This window comes from Leopardus geoffroyi, chromosome B3 (assembly GCF_018350155.1).
Source record: "Leopardus geoffroyi isolate Oge1 chromosome B3, O.geoffroyi_Oge1_pat1.0, whole genome shotgun sequence".
NCBI classification, from domain to species: domain Eukaryota; kingdom Metazoa; phylum Chordata; class Mammalia; order Carnivora; family Felidae; genus Leopardus; species Leopardus geoffroyi.
Genome location: NC_059337.1, coordinates 88463434 through 88485936, shown reverse-complemented (window position 1 = coordinate 88485936; position 22503 = coordinate 88463434). Strand labels below are relative to the sequence as shown.

General features: G+C 38.4%; 1 protein-coding gene and 1 long non-coding RNA gene across 4 annotated transcripts in view; one reads left to right on the top strand and one right to left on the bottom strand.

Annotated features, from left to right (window-relative positions):
• Positions 1 to 614: 614 nt before the first annotated feature.
• LOC123583602 lies at positions 615 to 12304 on the bottom strand. Its single transcript, XR_006704974.1, has 2 exons — positions 11884 to 12304; positions 615 to 753 (listed from the first exon to the last, which is right to left on the bottom strand). It is a non-coding gene; the product is annotated as an uncharacterized LOC123583602 (long non-coding RNA).
• FBXO33 (F-box protein 33) overlaps positions 12228 to 22503 on the top strand; it is a 43975-nt gene continuing 33699 nt past the window's right edge. For all 3 annotated transcript variants that reach the window (XR_006704972.1, XM_045450783.1, XM_045450782.1), the window contains exon 1: positions 12228 to 12973. Coding sequence is in view for 2 of the 3 variants with exons in the window: in XM_045450783.1 (XP_045306739.1) it covers positions 12366 to 12973 (608 nt within the window). In the remaining variant the exon portion in view is untranslated. The remainder of the gene's footprint in view (positions 12974 to 22503) is intronic.

Sequence of the window (22503 nt, the reverse complement as noted above, 5' to 3'; positions counted from 1 at the left end):
AATAAATAAACGTTGAAAAAAAAAAATTAAAAAAAAAAAAAAAGAATGGAAAGGGTCAGATAAGATAAAGATCACTATAATGGACAGAAATAGTTGACAGGATTTGGTGACTAGCTGAAAAGGGAAAGACTTGACCACTAAGAGTTACGCGAAAGAAAGAAAGAAAGAAAGAAAGAAAGAAAGAAAGAAAGAAAAGAGAGAAAGATGGAGAGGAGAGGAGAGGATGAGGTTTTAAGCAGATGTAAAATAAGTCCAACATTAGACACATTTTGTTTGAGGTAACAGCAGACCACATAAGAGAAAATTTTAGGACATAGCTCTAGATTCAGAACTATGACTCAGGGTTAAGAAATACAGACTTAAAAGTTATTTTCCGACAGAGAGATGACTGAACTGAAAAAGGTAAGATTTCTAAGCAAAAGACTAAAGGCAAAAGCCATGGGAAATAGGCAAACTTATAGACAGGAGGGGAAAGAGGTACAAATGAACATGACAGAGAAAAAGTTAGAGAGGAAGAAATAAAACCAGGACACCTATATATATGTGTGTGTATGTGTGTGTGTATGAACCATAGCTATAGCAATTTATCCAGGTTTAAAAAAAATAAGTTACCATCCATTTTCATATTTAATAATTTTGCAAACATGTTCATTTAGGTACTCAAAATTTCAGATGAAACCAAAGCAATATTTCAGTTCAATCTTGTCTTAGAATTGTCAGACTGGTGTTAACGAGACATTTTGCTGGTAACTTCTGAAACAAAAAAAAAAAAAAAAAAACAGGTAGTGTACTTTTGCACACTTAGTGGGGTATGCATAAGATAAAGGATATGATACAAGACTGTTACCTAGGAAACTACTTAACATGGTGACAAATTGCTCAGCCTTCTTTATAATGTAATTCAACCCTGCTCAGCATCTGCCCCAGTTCCATATATATAAGGAGTATTCAATATACATCCATTTATAATGATAGCAAACAGGACAAGTAAGAAAACATAGAAATAGGTAAATTTAAAATAATTAGTTCAGGGTAGAGAAGGGAAATGGGAAGTTACTGTTTAATGGGTATAGAGTTTCAGTTTGGAAAAATGAAAAAGTTCGGGAGATGAATGGTGGTGACAGCTGTACAATGTGAATATACTTAATGCCACTGAACTGTACACTTAAAATGGTAAATTTTATGTTATGTATATTTTTCTACAATTAACGAAAGTAACTACTTCAGCTCATATTCTGTGCTATAAGCTAAATGTTAATTCTCTAGGTACAATTGTTACACCAATATTTTTTAATCCCATGTCTCTGAATTCTGAATTCATATGACTATACTTCAGTAATGAGGAGAAAAAGCTTTGTTCCAAGGTGAAACTGACAAAGAAAAATAGAGAACAAGATGAAAACAGGTGGGATTTTTTTTTTTAACATTTTACCTTTTTTTTTTTTTTTTTTTTTTTTAATTTTTAAGTAACACCTGTGCCCAATGTGGGGCTTGAACTCACAATCCCAAGATAAAGAGTCACATGCTCCACCAGATGAGCCAGCCAGGCACCCCCAAAACAGGTATTTATAATTTAAAATAATTTTTATTAATTATTCTTCCTTAATTTTACTTACTTAGCTTAATATTAAAGCTAGAATAAATTTAGCAACAACATATTAATAAGCCAACCATCTAATTTTTCTTGAAGATTTTTTTTTTTTTTTTTTGAGAGAGAGAGAGCACATGAGCAAGGGAGAGGAGCAGAGGGAGAATACCAAGCAAGCTCCAAATTCAGCGTGGAGCCTGATGTGGGGTTCGATCCCATTACCCTGGAATCAAGACCTGAGCCGAAATCAAAAGTCAGATGCTCAAAAAAAAAAAAAAGTTAGATGCTCAACCGACTAGGTCACCCAGTGCTCCCAACCATCTAATTTTTTAAAGGCTGAATTAAAAAGAAACGTTTCAAAGAGGCAAAATTTTAAATGTACTCACTACTAGTCTCATGGAAAATTAGCAACAGACATATGGGAATCAACAATCTTTAGCATACAACAGCTAAAGCAGTAACCAAATACATAGAAAATGCTCATGTTATCTGGTATCTGGTCAGCTTTCTGTGCACTTGATTTTTACCTCTGCCAGGACTCTTCTCTCTGACACCTCCTCTGTCATACAAAACATATTAGCATATTTCCTACATTTGTAGTCCAAAACCTTGTTATCCCTGCTGGAAATGATGCAGTGCTTCACAACAACCCAAATGCTATTCATCCTTTAAGAAGAATAAATGAAGAAGAAGAACAGAGATTGATTGAAGACCTGAATAAAGAAAAACTGTACAAATCAAATACTCCACCTCCACCTTCCTCTTCCACTTCCATTCACAAAGCATACAAGGAGCACAATATTTACTCCCAGCTAAAAACAGCAGGAATATTGGGGCACCTGGGTGGCTCAGTTGGTTAAGTGTCTGACTTCAGCTCACGTCATGATCTCGTGGTTTGTGAGTTCGAGCCCCGCGACGGGCTCTGTGCTAACAGCTCAGAGCATGGAGCCTGCTTCGGATTCTGTCTCCTCCTCTCTCTGACCCTCCCATGCTCATGCTCTGTCTCTGTCTCTCAATAATAAATAAACGTTAAAAAAATAAAAATAAAAAGCAGCAGGAATATAACTGTCCTTTGCAGCAAACATGGCCAACTGTTGACCAAAATGTATACACCTTCTTCTATAGTGTAAGGTTGTCCCTAAGAAGTAACTGTTTAGCCAAAAACAGCATTTCTCGGACCTTCTTACATCTAAGCAGTACCCCGTGACTAATTTTAGCCAATGGGAAGTAAGTAGAAGTAACATCATTTCTTTGCCAAAGCAATTACGAAGTGCCTTCTCCATTCTCCTTTCCCTCCACTAGAAGAGGTCAATCACAAGGCATTTTAAGGATGGCAGAACCACAAGACAGAGGAATTTTGAGCAGGCAGAAGGAAAGCTGTTTCCTGAGAGGAAGACCTGCACTGAACCATTAAGTGAAAAAATAAATTGCTATTTTGTTAAAACATGGAAATTTTCATGTTTATCTGCTTCAGCAACTAATATCCTTATTAACTAGAGCCCTTCTCCTAAAAAGAAAAAAGAAGGGGAGGGAGGAAAAAACATCACCATAAAAATTAACTTTACGCTTTGGTTTTAGTGACTCAGAGAAAAGCATTCCTCTTTGTGGCATCTGGAAGACCAGCAGCCTGATGGCTTTCTGTCCACTCGCTATAAGGGAAGCCTACAAACTGGCATGTTCCATCATACATATGTATTAATATGACAAACTAGGCAGGTGGAATGGGAGCGACATGAATAATTACAGCCAAGAGGTCAGATGTGGTAGACTGAATTTTCTTGTTGTACCCTATCCTGTCCACTTATTAGCAACCAACTCATGCTTTCAACATTCTGCCTTGAAATTTCCTTGCCCGATACTCACTTTTTTCAGTAACATTTGCTGTCTTCTGTGTTACTACAGACAACAGTTTTATCAAATATTTTTCTACTACATTATATAGTTTACCAGTTTTTCCGGCCTCCTATAATAGTTTTCTTGGTGACCACCACCCAGTCTCAAAGCCAATGACACATGTAAAATTTTTGTTACAGCAGCACCCTACTTCTAGGTACCCATTTTTATATTAATCAGATTTTGTACGCAAAATAAGCAAGCACAAAATCTCAGTAGCATACATAAAATAAACATATGATTTCTCACTTAAAATAAGTTATTCAGGTGAATTGAGGCAGCTCTGGTTTCATGCTGCAGGTGAAGTTGACATCTTCATGTTTCTCCATCTGGGTTCAATGGTGCCCAACAGATGACTGGGACATGTTTTATTATACAAAGGTTAGAAACTCCCTAAGTGGCAAAGAGAAACATTTAATGCCTTGTAAGGTCTACACTCAAAACTGGTGCACTGTCACTTCCTGCATTCTCTTGGCCAAAACAAGTTGCAAGACCAAGCCTCCCATTAATTGGAAGAGGAATTATACTCATACCATGGTGGTGGATGAAGGAGAAGTGAGAAACTGCTGAACAGCTATCTAATCTACCATAATACACCCTCCTGTACAGGAAAAAAACTGTGATTGTTGTGTAGCAAAAGCACATTAATATAAGAATGAAGAGAACACCTAAAACTCATAATTAACTATCAAATATTAGTAGAAAGATTGAGAGAGATGTGGGAGTAAAAGTCTTCATCTTTTATAAAAGGGAGTAGACAGATGATGTTTATCAATCAAGGAATGTAGGCAAAGCATGTAATTTAAAGTTACCTAAAGAACCAAACACCCAAATAGTTAAAAATGTTTGTCTCTGGGGATAGGCCTAACAATGGCAGGCAAGGAATGAGAATTGCTGCTTTTCATCAAAAGTACTTTTTTGTTATTGTTACCATGTTCACGTATTACTCCAATTAAGAAAAAAAAAAGTAGTTAATCCTCTACTAGAAAGTTCTTGCTTAAAGGGTAGATTTTAGAAATGTTAAAATCTTCCTGTATATAAAGTGAATACTATGGAAGAAACTGTACCCTTCATGTGAATGAAAAATTTGTTATATTTTGTTTGTGGCATAGAAGTATGAGTTCCCCCCACCCCACTACACCCCTGTTAATATCCAATGTAAGTGAAGAAGTAGTTCACATTCCTAGCAAATCCAGTTAAAAGCTGACAATTTTTTATATTTAGAAATTCATTTGATAATATTGTGGCTTTTAAAAATTCTTAATTTGAAAAAAGTTACTTATAAAATTTAACACTTATGTGATACTCATAACATAAGGAATTGGCACAAATACAATCCATTGAAGAAGGTACACATAACAACAAAAGGAAAGTAGAAAACAAACACTAATATATTGTATCATTCAGAGAATAATTAACTCAAACTAGGAATAGAAAACATAGGTCATTCAGGTCAAGAATTCCAACCATGGCAGGGGTGCCTGGGTGGCTCAGTTGGTTCAGAGTCTGACTCTTGATTTTGGCTCAGGTCATAATGTCACGGTTCGTGGGATCGAGCCCTGCATGGGGCTCCACACTGACAGCACCAAGCCTGCTTGGGATTCTCTCTCCCTCCCTCCCTCCCTCCCTCTCTCTCTCTCTTTCTCTCTCTCTCTGCCCCTCCCCTGCTCATGCTCTCTAATAAATAAATATTAACAAAAAAAAAAAAGAATTCCAAACCATGGCAGACGTCACAATCAAACATGGCATTCTTCCCAGCAGAAAGAGAACAATCTCAAAATCCAAAATCCTCAACATAGTACTCCTTCGCCTCTAAAACTGATTACACTTCGCATATCAAGTGAAACCCCTTTGCCCTGGAGCAAAGTAACATTCCAATTAATGTTGTTGTATGAAAATATTCGCTTCATTTCTCCTTTTCAGCACCTAATAGGCTTAAGAGATTTTCCCAAAGGATTAAATATTAAATTCTACAATGAGAATATTGCAGTAATTGACCATGAAGGGTATATGTCTTCATGACAGTCTTACAGCTATTCAACTAGTATAACCTGAAAAAGTCTAATGAGTACGCCAGGAGTAAAGAAAGCCAAAGAAACTATTTGAAGACTAGTCAATAACTATCTAAAAGATCCGTTGTCAGCATAGGCTATTTTTGTTCAATACAGAGTTCAAGGAATCTCTGGATAAAGTCACTGAGCCATGGGACCCATGTACTGGAGAGAATTCAGAGTGGTTGCTGGCTTACACCTTGTTCTGAAGAAAGCTTCTTCTCTTCATCCTAATCCCCACATCCATATGTAAAAGAACCAGCACATTACTCCATCCTCCTAAATTCAGCTACGTGGACTATGGCAGTGGAAACCTCACTAAAATGGAGTCAGAAGGTTCAGCAGAGAAGCTCTCATGTCCTACCACTCATCAACTCCAAATCCAACAGGAAGAGATGCACCTTGCAGGTGGATACTACTCCACTGCTCCAGTAGGAAGATTAATCCATCCCAGCTTCTCAGTTGGCGGTAACCCAGTCACAGCTCAGCCAATGAAAAGTCACTATACTTTGAACTCCCAGTTTATTCCAAAGGACTTTTTGTTTCTAACAGCCTTCCCAACGTCACCCTTTTCTTCTACAGAAGAGTGTTCCTCTCCTTTTTCAGGTGGACTTGCCTACAGTTTTGTCATAATTTGCATGTCCTAGATTGCAATTCTCTGCTATTCCTGAATAAACCCATTGTTTGCTATTCCTGAATAAACTGGCAGTTTTATTTTTAAGGTTAACAGCAGGAACACTTTGCCTTAATCAATAGGAATGCCGCCAACTGTTCAGTATCCTATCTCCCAAAGATAACCCAGTCAGATTGTCTCAAGAATTTCAAATGAAGACAAAGAACAAATCTGCAAATGAAGGTATTGAGCTAGAATACCTTGTAGATTAGTAAAGACTAGCAGTTTGGGGCCCTAAGCAAAATGAAAAGGCAAAGGAAGCCTACCTAGAAAAATGGAAGAGAGACTACTGAACTCAGAGATAAAGAGAGTAAGCTCAGTTCCTGTTTTTAGTTCCCCATTCTAATCTCTGGGAGGCTCAGGTATGCTCTGATGTCTGTTTATGGATGTCCTGTAAACTCCCTATAGTGTCTACAAGAAGGAAGGAAGGAAGGAAGGAAGGAAGGAAGGAAGGAAGGAAGGAAGGAAGGAAGGAAGGGACTAGGAAGGAAGGGAGGAAAGAAGGAAGAGAGTTAGGGAGGGAGGGAGGAAACAGAAAAGTCCCCTCATTACTTAAGCTAGTTAAGCAACCAAAGGACCCAATTTAAATGATTACTTAGAGACAATGCCCCTTGAGTAAGTCCTATGTGGGATACTAGCTATAATGTGAGCTGTCAAACTCCAACTAAGGTAATTAAAATCAGCCACTTACTGGTTGTAACTAGAAGTCAAGGAACCCTATTGGTTGAATAAACTCCATCAAAAACAGCAATACTTGATTTTCAATATATTTTTAGCAACACAAGATACTCTAATTAAATACCCATCCACTGGAATAAAGGCAAGAAATCGATAATGCTATAAACACTTTAAACCTTTTTTTCTTTCCTATTTCTTTAAACTCTGAAAGGAATGAATGAAAAAAAAAAAAATAGCTCTGGGAGTGGACTTAAAGCATAGGTTTTAGCTAGCATGCCTGCTATTAGAACACAACGTGGCCACAGCCCGCATGTATGAGAGCTCTTAGGTAAAGAAATGGTAACCTGGTATCCTACATGTAATCCGGTTTTGTTTAGCCCACAGAATATTTGTAATTTGAGTGAGCTGGCAATCAGGACATTTCACCCTTAAAAAAAAATAGTATGTTAGTGTCTTCTGAAAATCTAAAAACCTTCCACCTTCCCAATGGGGGAAGCATCCTCTGGTAAGTTACAGTCCTCCCCACTTACTACCACATTGCTCAAGACCCAATTCTTCTCTCACTGCTTCTGTCTCTTTTAGAATATGTGCTATTAATTTCTGCTTTATTGATATAGATCTTCCAATTCACAAACTTGCACAACAAATTTCTGAAAATTTGGGAAAAAATTAGGGAAAAAAAAAATGTGATCCTTTGTCTTGCAGTCATTTCATCAGGGCAGACTTTCCCTGCCCTAAGACAAATTCCCTTCAATCCATCTTTTTCCTGTAATATGACCTCACCAGGAACTATTCCAATCCACCAGACAGGGTGGAGAGAAAGGAATCGGGTTCCCAATTCTATTTTCCCAGGAGGTTCCTGTGCCTCTAAGTAAATTTATGGATGCATGTTAAGAGATAATTGGAAGGAAATTATGTTATCTCCATTTGCCAACAGTGTCTGAAACCCAGACCTTTTTAGAAAAAAAACATTTTTTCAAAAGATGCTTGTCTTTAGGCAATTTGCATGTTTATTGGTACCCTTAGTCACCTTTTCATGATGTAGCTAAAATAAAATCTGTCATGGTATTTTTTTCGGTTATAATATTGCAAGTGATTCAAAATAAAAGTTATATTTTTATAACTACTGTTTGACAACTTGCCAAATAATAATGGAGAAAGAGCTACAGTACAAATATATTTAATATCCTAATAACCTAATTGGAAAAAGCACTACACTTGGCATGTTAGAAAAGAATACAATAAGAATACTGAATGTTTAATTTCTCTCCAAAAAAACACATTAATACAAATTAAGATAACTTCATGAAACTTGAATCAATCATAATAAACATAAGAAAAATGGTACAAATACTTGACCATCAACAGACCAGACCAATCAACCCACCAGAGCACATTATCTATCTTGATATTATATTCTTATCCACTATCCGTTGCCTGGGTTTCAGATCCAAATAAGTATGGGTAGTTGCTATAGTGACAATGTGCCACTTTTGGAACTAGAAGCTTAGTACTACTGAGTACTTATGAGCTTTATAACGTCATTACTTCTTCCCACACTTTGAATCCTAGCTCAGACATGATAACTTCATGCAATGCAATTTCATTCTGCCGATATAAAGTCAGTTTTGTTATTCTATCAAAAATAGTTTATACTTTATCAAGTATAGTATACATAAATGTCAAGAGAAATAATCTAACTCTATTAACATGCTAAGAATATACATACTCAATAAAGATTGAACTGATAATATTAAAGATGTCAGATTAATAAATTATATGCCATCATTGGAATATAGTTTTATTATTATAACTAGGCAAGACCATATCTTATTAATTTGTGCCTTAGGTTATTTTCATTAATAATAGTATAACTACCATTCTTCATTTAATATGAAAGTAAAAAAAATTTTTTTTAAAAACACTAAGAAACTCAATTTTATTTTATAACAGATTGATTTATTTTTATTTCCTTTAGGAACTATTCCCACTGATTAAAACTAAGAATTAATGGTATCTAAAGAAAATGTAGTTTGTTGCTAGCAAAATGCTAAGAATAAGGAAAAATAATCTCAAATCAATCAAAGAATATCTCCAGATCATCAAAAATCAGAGCCTGGAAACCCTCATACATTGCTTCTAGTATGGAAAAATGATAACAGCCACTTTGGAAAACACTTTGGCAGTTTCTCAAAAAGTCAGACATAGAACTATACCATACAACCTATCACTTTCATAGGTGTCTACCCAAGAGAAATGAAAATATGTATCCACAAAAGTCTTGCATATGAATATTCACAGAAACATTCATAATCACCAAAATCTGGGAAACTAAATGTCCATCAATTGGTGAATGGGTAGTTTAAAAAAAAAATTCATAAAGTGGAATACTATTCAGCAATACAAAGGAATAGATTAATGACACGTTACATCATGAATGAACCTCAAAAACATTACACTAAGTGAAAGAAGCAAGACACAAGAGATCAGGTATTATATAATTCTACTAACATGAAATGGTCAGAAAAGGCAAATTTATAGACACAAAAAGGACATTAGTAGCTATCTGAGGATAAGACAGGAAATTAGCTGTAAATGGGCATGAGGAATCTTATTAAAGAGATGAAAATGTTCTAAAACTAATTTACAGTGATGGCTGCACCATTTGGTAAAATTACTAAAAATCACTGACTTGTATACTTTAAATGCGTGAATTTTGTAACGTACAACTTATCTAAATAAGTTTTGTCTTCTTACTTAAGTCAGAAAATATCAGAGCTGCAGGGAACCTTGCCAAAACTCTCTATTTGTACAGACGGAGAAAATGAGGCCCAAAGAGGTTAAGCAAACTGTTTAAAGGTCACCTAGCTAGATCACGGCAAAAGCAAAAAAGATCAAAACCTAGCCTCATGCTCCAACTCAGTCCAGTGTTACATCTAACCAAAAAATGTTCAAGGAATTTTTTAAATTATAATAATTACACAGAATTCTTTGAGACATGTTCTAGAAGCATCAAAATTTGAGAATCAAAAAGTGATTAAAATATACCAAAAATCAACAAGTGTATGACATTCAGAAAAGTTAAAGCTACAAAAACTCATTTGTCACTCTTTGAGGCCCTAAAACTTACTTTCAAAATTCGTAATCAAAGAACTAAACATTTTTTTTAACTTTCCAACAGAGGGTGTATTTCGGGGTAAGTAAATGTCGCCAGTTTATAAAAGTAAGCTTCTACTTTACAGAAGAATGCAAATTAATAAATTCAGATGGAATGAAAGAATTAGAAACTATCATTTTGCAACCCCTAATAAAATTATTGGGCGAGAATTATCAAGTATTGTTAAGTCCATTAAGTGATAGGGGAGTTAGACATTTTTAGGAAGCAAAATAACACCTCATAGATTACTTTGTTTTAAGGAGAAAAACAAAACAAAATACATAAATTTAGGAGGGAGATCATGATGTCACCAACATAATCAAGCCTTTAGCATTAATGTCTAGGTTTATTAGAAATTCAAGCACTAAAGAGGTAAGCTTAACACCAAGAGAAAGTAGTCAATTATAGAAGGGGAGATATTTTACAGGATAGTAAGTCTCCTCTCTTTAGCTAATCAGAAAGAAAAAAAATGTGTTGGGGAGATGACTATTCTAGATTAAAAGAGACTTGAAATACATAAAAAAAAAGTGTGGTCTTTAACTGGATTATGGTTTGGATAAAACAGCTGTAAAGGTCAATTGGGAGATAAATCGATAAATCTGAAAACACAGAATATTAGATATTAGAATATTACATAACATTAAGATGTTATAATTAAAACTGATATTTCTGCTATAGAGTTAATATGTTTTTATGGAGATGCATACTGAAGGACTTAGAAGTGGAATATCTATCTAGAGGTCTATGTTCACTTCAAAATATTTCAATGTTTACGAAATAAAAAATTAAAATCCAAGTCTCAACTTCCTAACTCACTGCTGTTTCCATAAGTGTTCATTAATATATTCGTAAGGTATAATAATTACATAGAAAGATCACTTCCATACAGAGGTTGAGAAGTGACCTACGATGAATGATAGCTTTTTTTCTCAGCAGAAAAGAACTCAGAGGTCACAACACAATATCGTTAGTAACATGGTACGTGCAAGGCACCAAAAACCATCGAAGCTGCATGAACGGAGAGCTGTGCCCTCAAAAAGTTAAAAATAATCTAGTAGAACAGCTTCTTGGTGTTTACCACAGAAGAACACGGCTGTTCCAAGATCGTAGCTAAGGCTCTGAGGCGGCAGCCTCACTAAAGCAATCCTCAATTATTACATAAAATCACTTATTCCTTTCTGACTTCACCGCCCCTTACAACCAGTTAACTACTTCCCAAGTTGTGATCAAGTAAAATGGGACACTTATTCAAAAACCCTTCTCTCAAATTAGGGGCGCCAAACTACAGAAAACCTTTATCATAACCACAAGCTTCTTTTCAAGTGGAGCCTTTAAATCTCACAACGGGGAACTCAGAGACTCCCTCAAACCCTGAAGAGGCTAATAAATCATCTAACCAGACCTCACTGCCTTTTCTTCCCCCTCTCCCTCAAAATCCAAAGGGTGGCGCTGTCCTCACTCCTTCCCCACAGACCAGGTGTGCGCGGAGGTCATCTGCACGATGCGACCAGTAGGGAAGGTCCACCTTCGGCCTTGGTCTGGGCTCTCGGCCGCGCCGCGCCGCCCCGCCCCGAGTTACTCCTCTCCCGACACAGCCCGTCCAAATTAGCCCGAGAGTCCACCCGCCTCCCTCTGTTTAGTGGCTGTCTCTTAGAAATCTCAGAAACTCTTTTAACAATACTCTGGGCAGGTGGATCGGCTGAGAAACACCTCGCACGCTGGCACTCTGGCTGAGTCCTTAACCCAAGAACTAAGAAACTTAGAATGAGAAGCATCACGACCCCTCGTACTGACCCTAGTTCCTCCACTTCCACAGCCTGAACGCCCAAATTAACTAACTTACACTATTGACGGGGCTCAGTCGCCGCCAGGAGCTGGGACGAGCCGCCTAGCGCAGGAACCAACCGCGCTTCCCGCCCCGCCGGCCTTCGTGCGTCAAGAGTCACGTGCTGTATCTCCCTTCCTTACCGGCAACTGGGCGCTCCCCTCTTCCGGAAGTCGCGCTCAGCTTCGCCGGGCTCCTCCCACCACCGGTGACGTCAAACTCAGCTTCTACCACTGCTCTGCCTCCGCGTCCAGGCGCGGGGAGGGTTGCCGTTTCCTTAGGAAAAGTCCTGCCGCTTCCGAGGCGCTAAACATTACAGGCGAGAGTTTTGAAGTTACTGAGTGTATAGACTTTGTACACGCGTGAGTAGAGTTTAAGGAGCCAGAAGCTGGCTATCTAGAAGCCACACCCGCAGAGGCCTTCCCCCCTCTCCGCAATTTCTGTTGCATTTGGTTCCGCCGAGACCCACGACGGTTCCGCCCCCTTCTTCCTTGTCATTGATGTTGTTGTTCTTGTCAGTGCCGCAGCCCCGACCGCCGGGAGCTCGAACCCGAGCCGGGGCCGCCCGGGTGGCGCGGTGGCGGCGGCAGCGGCTGCGGCTGCAGCAGCTGCGACGGCTGCGGGGGCTGCTCCGGGGACTGCGGGGACGGCCGGGGGCTGGCAGCCGGCGGCGGGGCCGGATGGCTCTGTGCGGGCAGGCGGCAGGCGCCGCGTCGCTGCCCAGCGAGCTGATCGTGCACATCTTCTCCTTCCTGCCCGCGCCTGACCGGCTGCGGGCCTCGGCTTCCTGCTCACACTGGCGCGAGTGCCTCTTCTACCCTGCTCTGTGGCCCCAGCTCCGCATCTGCCTCCGCGTCTCCCCCGCGGAGCAGCCTCGGCTCGAATTCCTCATGCGCAAGTGCGGCTGGTTCGTGCGAGAGCTGCGTGTTGAGTTCGCCGCCGAGAATTACCTGAGCGGTGGCGGCGGCCCAGGCGACGGAGGCGGCGCGGATCCTGGGACTGGCGGGGAAGAAGTCGAGGCCCTGCAGCTCTCAACCCGTTGGCTGGAAGTGCTGCGCACCTACTTAGAGCTGGTGCTGTGCGTGCTGGTCAGCATCCGGAACAACAGGTAGGCTCATCATGGACCTCCATCCATCCTCCTTTTCCTCCTCCCCCTCTCCCGGGGCCCCGTGTCGCTTCCTCCTTTTCGCCCCGAAAAAGATTCAGTGAGGATACGCCTGGCAGCTTTGGCGTTGCTTTCTTTCTTCAGTGACTGCGGGTGTCAGTTCCAACCCGGCGATTTCTTTGAGGCGGGAGGTCATAACGGGACTCATCATAACACTTTATAAACATTGATGGACTTGGTGTTTGTCAGACATCACTTCTGGCGCCTTCCAGGCACTGTCTCATTCATCCTCTCAGTGGCCCTGGGATGAAGCTGACAGGCGCCGTCATTCTTCATTTTACAGATGAGAGAACTGAAGCTTGGAGGGTGAGGCCTGTGAATGAGTCTTGAGAAAAACAAAACATAACCCAGTGTTTCTGACCCTGAACCTGTCTATTCAAGATAGTTCGTAGTGGGGGAAGAAGTAGGTATACAGCTGGTGTCTCATAGTTACAAGACTGCGTAAAAGAAATCTTTGACAGCCATTTTCTTACCAGGAATAGTTTTCATTAACTGGGCCAGGCACAAAGAGTAGGAGTGTTTGTTAGAGGGGTGGGGGAAGAGCCTGATCATCAGGGTTGGAAGTCCCTCCCCTTGCACTTCCAGACTCAATTTATCCCCAGTGATTCACCTAAAAGTAGCACAGTACAGCTTAGTGTTTGTGTGTGCTAGGGGAACTGGCCAGTGTCTGCAAAGAGTAAGCACATAACTGGCCTGGTTTTGCATCAGGACTTGATTGTCATTCTGGGACTAACTTCCTGTTTTCTGACTTATTATCTTTATCAGCATTTTCCTTTATTTGCCTGTTGTCCTTTCCAAAATCCTATTAGTTTTTTGTATCTGGATATTCTAACCAACCTTACAATTAAACTATGAGTTGGAAAAAAGTTCAAAAGTTCCAAAAGGAGCAACTTTCATAGTAATGATCGTTTAGCAGTTTACAAGTACATTATCTTATTTGATCCTTTCAGTGACCCTGTGAGTTAGGCAAGGCAGCTATTAATCCTATTTTATAGAAAGGAAACTGACGCTTAATAGGGTCAAGTGATAAACGCATTGTCATACAGCATTTTCTACAAGAGCAGTGTCCTTCCTTTCGCAATAAATGAATTGTGTTGAACAGCATGAATTATGTTGAACAGGGTTGAGAGAAGGTGCTGATTTAATGCTAGGTAGATAGATATAGATATACTGTGTCTGAATCAAGAGTGGGAGGTAAGCAGAAAGCTCCAAGTTGTACCTGGAGCATGGCTCCATCTTTCCAGTGGCCTGTGTATTTCCCCAGCTTTTCACATCAAGCCATAACATTTTCGTACATTGATTGGATGTAGCAAGAGAGGCTGTTTGAAGCTGTAAATTAGAGACTCTCAGTTGAATGTATGGCTAGAGGACTAAACGACCCAGAGTTTAAAAGATTCAGAGTCAGTGAGCACTTAAAATACTGATGAGACCAAGAGTGGAAGTGAATTCAGTGAGCACTAATTAGATTTTTCTGTTCTGAGATCAGATGGCACTTCTGAGCAACCATCCAAAAAAAAAAAAAAAAAAATTGTGTGCCTTTGGTCCAAGTATGATCAAGCCTTACATAGTACCTCGTTCCTTTTAAGTGTTTTAATAACTGGTTGGTTGGATGCATGGATAACGTTATATAGGCAAAATAGTGATATATCACCTCTTCCTTTTGTTAATTCTTCTCTCCCTACTTCCCTTACCACTGCTGGATTTTTTGGTTTTTGTTTTTTTTTTCAGCCTTATTGAGATATAATTGACAAATACAAGTGTACCTACCACCTTTATTAGCATCCTAATCTACCTGTCTGTATTGCCACCTCATGCCTGCCCTTTTGGTTCATCTATCACTTCTGTACAAATATAGCACACTGTCATCCCTGATTTTAAGGTATTCTTGTCATTTACTATACAGATGGTGCTGTATGTCGTGCTGCTTGGTAGCACATTCATTGTATGTGTCTGGAATCAAAGTATAGTGTTATTACATATATTATCTGTACTAATGATATTTCAAAGGGTTTTTTAAAATAAACTATCTTTATGTGCTTGGAAATAAGTTAATTTCACCTTTATTTTTGAAAATGTCTGGAGATATTTTAGTAATATTAAAAGTACTAACATGAATGTTAAAAGCATAAATGGGACTAGTTTTCTTTAAATTGTAACAAATTTGAAAATGTTTTAGATCAAGTTGCTTATTTGGTAACTCTGGTAAAGCCTATACTTATTTCCTTTCTGTAAGCACTTAACCTACAGACTCAGGGTCAGTATAGAAGAAAACCATTTCATTTAGAGTTTTTTGGTCTTTCCAAAAACATTAAATTTAACAACTAATGAAAAAAAGGAACATTTAATATTGTTCTTTACACTTCCAACTTAAATTTACAGTGGTTTTGCTTTACAATATCTGCCATTTTGTAAGTACCAAAGGGGGTTTGAAACCTACCAGTTCACAAGTATTATGCTTCCAATCTTTGTGGTAAATTCCTTTATATAATTTACACAACTCAGACAGTTATTTTGTTGTGTTCCAGTTATTTTCATGCACCCCAGGAAAAGAACTAAAACTATAACCTTGGATTGTGGGAACTTTTCAGGGGTACTCTTCCAAGTGGATAATTGGCATTGGTTTTTGCTTGATTCCTGGGTTTATATGCACATGTACTCTCAGAGTGACCATAGCATCTTTATAGGTATCTTAGGTGTTAGGAACAACTGACGAAGATCAAGGATGTCCACAAATGTCTCTTAAAGGGTAAAACACAGTCCTCCAGGTTTCAGAGCTCCCTTCCCTTCAGGAGGCTACAATATCTGCCATTATTGTAAGAAACGGAAAGTAAAAACAGAAATACAACAGGTATTTCTCATTCATCTGTATTGTAAGTTAAATAGGCAGAATTTCTTCTGCAGTTCTGTAAGAAATTGTTCTTAAAAGTTCAAAACAACTCAGACACCACTTTTCGGATTTAATCTAGTTATTGAGTAGTGCTCGTTTGACTACTTGGGAAAAATGAGAGTTCATGGACAATAAAATTAATGATAATAGCTAATAGACTAAGATACTAAAAATACTTATTTTTAAACAGCAGGCATAGGTACATTGCCATGATCTAGTTTATGCTTTTCTAGACTGTGTAAGTATTTTACAATTTACTTTGTATGAAATTCTAAATTGGGGGAAGTACTTTTTTTAAAGATGAGTACTACAGTAGGCCAGAGAGATTTTATACAAGGGTAATTTTCCTCTTAAAAATCTGGGCTACAGCTCCCAACTACATGTATGTAGATTGACCATTTCATGGTTATGTCTGCTTATATAACCTCTCGCTAGTAAAAGATCTATTAATAATAGATCTGGTTGTATTGATTTGGCATGTGCAGTGAAGAAGAGTCTTAACACTTTGTATTGTTTTCTCAACATCAGTCTACCAAAATCCAAAAACAGGCCATTTAAAAATACATCTTAAATTAGGTTAAAAATTCTTTGGACATTTCATATTGTTATCTAAGACAGTAGGAAATACCTTTGAAGATGTTGTGTTCAACAATCCTCAGCCTTATTTTTCTTGAAATATTTTCCCCCACCATAGTGTAGTAAATACATGTAATAATAGCATCTTACTTGTGAGAGCTTTTATTATTCACTTAAAGAAGCCCATTTGAAGAATAAATATTAACATATATTGGGACTCTGACCAGTGTACCGTGTCCAAGAGACGGTTGCCCATAGAGAAGAGAGGTGAGATGATGCATACCCAACAGACTCCTTACCTTAAAACTGACAAATTAAAGTGGTTCCATAGGGATAGCCTCAAGGTCATTGAGAAATGAGGAGACTATCCTGTTAAAGAAACTAACGTCCTCAGAGAGCTGCTGAGAATTAGGGTTCTCTGTAGTCCATAGATACATTCTTACAATGACTGAGAACTGATAGATGGAGGATAGGAAATAAAACTCAGCAAAGGATTGTCAAAGTAAAATATTATTTTTTCTGTGTTAAATGAAGCTGTAGAGCAGCTTTTGAATGAAGTGATTAAATTATTTTCATTTTAATATGTTCTGAGGCAGCCTTGGAAGAGTTCACCCCACTTGATCAATATACATAGGGCCTAAATGATAGCTATTTAAAAAAAAATCTGTTTTTTCCTCCAAATATTGAGAGCCTACTAGGTGCCAAACAGTGAAGACAAACTCACATTCTCATGGACTCAACATTCTAGAAGAGAAAGAAACATTAAATGAAAGAAAGATTATTTCAGGTGTGAAATAAAATAAAATCTAAATGTAAAAGAAGACTATATAATAGTGACTAGATGGCAAGGGAAAACCTGTCTGAAAAGCAACACTTGAGATGCAATATGAGTGACAAAAGTCACCCATCTGAAGATTTGAGCAAATACCAAATTAAACAGGAAAAAAAAAATTAAACACCAAAGCCTTAGGCCAGACAAATTTTTGATGTGATAGAACAGTAGGAAATTATGGCAGGACCATGAGAATGAAAGTGGGAGGGTTGTCAAGATGCTGTCTGAGTTGTAGAGGGAGGAAGAGATGGAGTTGGTTATGTGGGCTTGTGGAATGAGGTTTGAGCTACATTCTAAGAATAGAAGAAGTCACCAAGAAATATTTAAGGGCAAGAGTAATGTGATCTAATTTGGCTTTTAAGACAATCACTCTGGTTGCTGTGTAATGAATGAACTATACGAGAGAACAAGAGATGATGCGAGGAGACTTGGGAAACTTATGCAATAAACTAGGCAGACATGATGGTAGCTTAGAGTATGGTTGGAGACAATGGAGATGAAGAAAAGTGGATAGATATAGAATGTATTTTGGAAGTACAGTCAAGAGGACATTATTCTCTGTAAGAATCACTGATTTCTTGTCCTTAGTATTGTTAAAATGAACTTTTAATAAATAGCATGTTCAATAGCAATTTTAAACGTCAGTCTTAAGCTTTTGTCGTCTGTAATCTCTGGGATGTAAGGATGATGGTGATTCTTAGAAGGTAATTGAGTAAGTGAATTGTAAAGCAAGTGCTAGAAGATTGCTTTTAGTTAATGGATCCTAAGAAAGCTAATAAAGAATACTATTATAGGCTGATGACTTACTTCAGGTCCCTAAAATTGTGCTGTATAGTTTGAAAGCCACTAGTCACATATAGCTTTTTTATAGCTTTTTAATTTTTAATTTCTTAAAATTAAAGATTAGTTAGGCACACTAGCCACATTTCAAGTGCTCAAGGGGTGCCTGGGTGGCTCAGTTGGTTAAGCGTCCGACTTTGGCTCAGGTCATGGTCTCACGGTCCGTGAGTTCGAGCCCCACGTCGGGCTCTGTGCTGACAGCTCAGAGCCTGGAGACTGCTTCCGATTCTGTGTCTCCCTCTCTCTCTCTGACCCTCCCCCATTCATGCTCTGTCTCTCTCTGTCTCAAAAATAAAAAAACATTAGGGGCGCCTGGGTGGCGCAGTCGGTTAAGCGTCTGACTTCAGCTCAGGTCACGATCTCGCGGTCCGTGAGTTCGAGCCCCACGTCGGGCTCTGGGCTGGTGGCTCAGAGCCTGGAGCCTGCTTCCGATTCTGTGTCTCCCTCTCTCTCTGCCCCTCCCCCGTTCATGCTCTGTCTCTCTCTGTCTCAAAAATAAATAAAACGTTAAAAAAAAATTTTTTTTTAAATAATAAATAAATAAATAAATAAATAAACATTAAAAAAAAAATTAAAAAAAAAAAGTGCTCAGTAGCCCAGTGTAGCTACTGGCTACCATTATTGGACAACATGGAAGAGTACTGCCATGATGACAGAGAGTTATATTGGACCACTGTTCGCTAAAGTGTTTGTTTTTGTTTGTTTCTTTTGGCTATGATCATTCATTAGCATTTGTGAGAGAAGGAAATATGTTACCAAAAGTGTTATGTGGCTACAAACATACTTGGTATTAAACATGGACTAAGAAAAGAATTGACCTGAAAGAATTTCGTGTAGTGATGTATATTATTTTAACTTTTATCCGGTTAGAAAAGTAAAATGTTACATTTTATGAGCCCCTTTACAGCACTGGGAAAGGTTTTAACCTTTTTAAGAACATTTCTTTGAAGTACCAAGTTTTAATGTATTCCCTTTTGCCATGGTTCATTAGACTTGGCTGTATTAACTTTAATTTAGGGTGGCTATGTTTTGCATTTTTCCACTGATACTATTTATTTACATCAAAGAAATAATTTGGAGCTTCTGAAATGGAAGGAAATATAGTAGTTATTGCCACCAATGAAGTTCCCCAATTCTGAACCACAAAAGAGAGAACAATAAGGTCATTATGACCAAGATACCAGAAATTTTGGGGTCCCAGTTATATTAAACAGTCCAACAGAAATCCCAGAAAAAGATAAAAGGTTTTCTGGCCTCTGTAGTTAGACCTTGAGGAATATTTCTTAGGCTCATAGGTGGTTAATATTATTTTCAAAGCATTCCCTGAACTAACTCAATGAATCCACAGGCATACCTTGTTTTATTGTGCTTTGCTTCTTATTGCACTTCACAGATGTGTTGTTTTGTTTTGTTTACAATCTGTTGTGTTTACAGATTGACATTTTGTGGCAACCCCACATTGAACAAGTCTGTTGGCACCATTTTTCCAACAGCACTTGCTCACCTTGTGTCTCTGTGCCACATTTTGGTAATTCTTACAATATTTCAAACTTTTTCATGATAATTAGATTTGTTATGGTGATCTGTGGTCGGTGATCTTTGATGTTACAATTGTAATTATTTTAGGGTGCCACAAACCATTTCCATATAAGACAACAAACTTAATCAGTAAATGTTGTGTGTTTTGACTGCTCCAATTACCAGCCATTCCCTAGCCTTTTTCCTTCTCCTCGGGCCTCCCTGAATCCCTGAGATACCACAGTATTGAAATTAGGCCAATTAATAACTCTGAAATGGCCCTGAGTGACAGGAAGAATCACATGCCTCTTCCTTTATTTTTTTTAACTTTTTTTTTTAAGTTTATTTATTTAGAGAAAGAGAGAATGAAGAGGGAGGGTCAGAGAGGCAGGGGGACAGAGGATCCCAAAGTGGGCTCTGTGCTGACAGCAGAGAGCCCCACGCAGGGCTCGAACTCATGAACCATGAGATCATGACCTGAACTAAAGTCAGACACTCAATGACTGAGCCACCCAAGTGCCCTTCTCTCGCTTTAAATCAGAAGCTAAAAATGATTAAGCTTAGTGAGGAAGGCATGTCAAAGGCCAAGACAGACCAAAGGCTAGATGTCTTGTGCCAAATAGTTAGCCAAGTTGTGAATACCAAAGAAAAGTTAGTGAAGGAAATTAAGAGTGCTATCCCAGGGAACACACAAATGATAAGTGGAACAGCCTTATTGCTGATAAGGAGAAAGTTTTAGTGGTCTGGATAGAAGATAAAAACAGCCACATTCCCTTAAGCCAAAGCCTAATCCAGAACAAGGCTCTAACTCTCTTCAGTTCTGTGAAAGCTGAGAGAGGTGAAGAAGGTACAAAAGAAAACTTTGAAACTAGCAGAAGTTGGTTCATGACATTTAAGGAAAAAAGCCTTCCCCATAACATCAAGGTGCAAGGTATAGTAGCAATTGCTGATGTAGAAGCTGTAGCAAGTTATCCAGAAGATCTAGCTAAGATAATTAATGAAGATGGCTACCCTAAGCAACAGATTTTCAACATAGACAAAACAGCCTTCTGTTGGGAGAAGATGCCATCTAAGACTTTCAGAGCTAGGGAGGGAGAAGTCATTGCCTCGCTTCAAAGCTTCAAAAGACATCTTGGCTCTTTTATCAGGGGCTAATGAAACTGATGACGTCTAAGTTGAAAATGGTGCTCACTGACTATTCTAAAAATCCTAGAGCCTTTGAAAATTATAGTAAATCTATTCTACCTGTGCTCTGTAAATGGAACAACAAAGCCTGAATGAACAGCATATCTGTTTACAACATGGTTTACTGAAAATTTTGAGCCCACTGGTTAGACCTACTACTCAGGGGAAAAAAAAACCACCCAGGGCGCCTGGGTGGTTCAGTCAGTTAAGCAGCCAACTTCAGGTCAGGTCATGATCTCACAGTTCCTGAGTTCAAGTCCCACATCTGGCTCTGTCTGTACTGACAGTTTGGGATTCTCTCTCTCCTCCACTTGTGCTCTTTCTCTCATAATAAATAAATAAACTTAAAAGAAATAGTTCATTGACAATGCACCTGTTCTCCCAAGAACTCTGATGGAATTGTACAATGAAATTAATGTTGTTTTCATGACTGGTAGTTCAACATCCATTCTGTAGCCCAAGGAGTAATTTTGACTTTCAAGCCATACTATTTTTAAAAATACATATTATAAGGCTATAACTGCCATAAATCATGATTCCTCTGATAATCTGGACAGGGTAAGTTGAAAACCTGGAAAAGAATCACCACTCTAGGTGTCATTAAGAACATTCATAATTCATGAGAAGAGGTCAGACTACCATCATTAAAGGAGTTTGGAAGAACTTGATTCCAATCCTCATGGGTGACCTTAAGGGGTTCAAGATTTTGGTGGAGGAAGTAACTGCAGATGAGGTGGAAATAGCAAGAGAACTAGAATTAGAAGTGGAACATAAAGATGTGACTGAATTAGTGCAAACTCATGATAAAACGTTAATGAATGAAGAGTTGCTTCTTATGGATGGGCAAAGAGAGTGGTTTCTTGAAATAGAATCTACTGCTGATGAAAATGCTGTCACGATTATTGAAATGACAACAGAGGATTTGGAATATTACATAAACTTCGTTGATAAAGCAGGATGGTTTGAGAGGATTGACTCCATTGTGGGTAAAATGCTATCAAACAGCATTGCATACTATAGAGAAATAATTTGTGCAATGAAGAGTCAATTGATGTAGCAAACTTTATTGTCTTAAGAAATTGCCACATCTACCCTATCCTTTAGCAACCACCACCCTGATCAGTCAGCAGCCATCAGCATGGAGGTAAGACTCTCCACCAGTAAAAACATTTGGTGAAAGCTCAGATGATGGTTAGCATTTTTTAACAATAAAGTTTTTTTTCTAATTTTTTTAAATGTTTGTTTATTTCTGAGAGAGAGACAGAGCATGAGCACAGAGGGGCAGAGAGAGACACACACAGAATGGGAAGCAGGCTCCAGGCTCCAAACTGTCAGCACAGAGCCAGCCACAGGGCTCCAACTCACAAACCATGAGAGCGTGACCTGAGCCACCCAGGTGCCTCAGCAATAAACTATTTTATAATTAAGGCATGTACACTTAGACATAATACTCTTGTGTACTTGATAGACTACAGTATAGCATAAAAATAACTTGTATATACACTGACTGGGAAACCAAAAAATTCATTTGACTTAGCTTTTTATTATGGTATTTGCTTTATTGTGATGATCTGGGACCAGACCCATAATATCTTAAAGATATGCCTGTATATGTGTAGGTTTTTATAAAAGGCT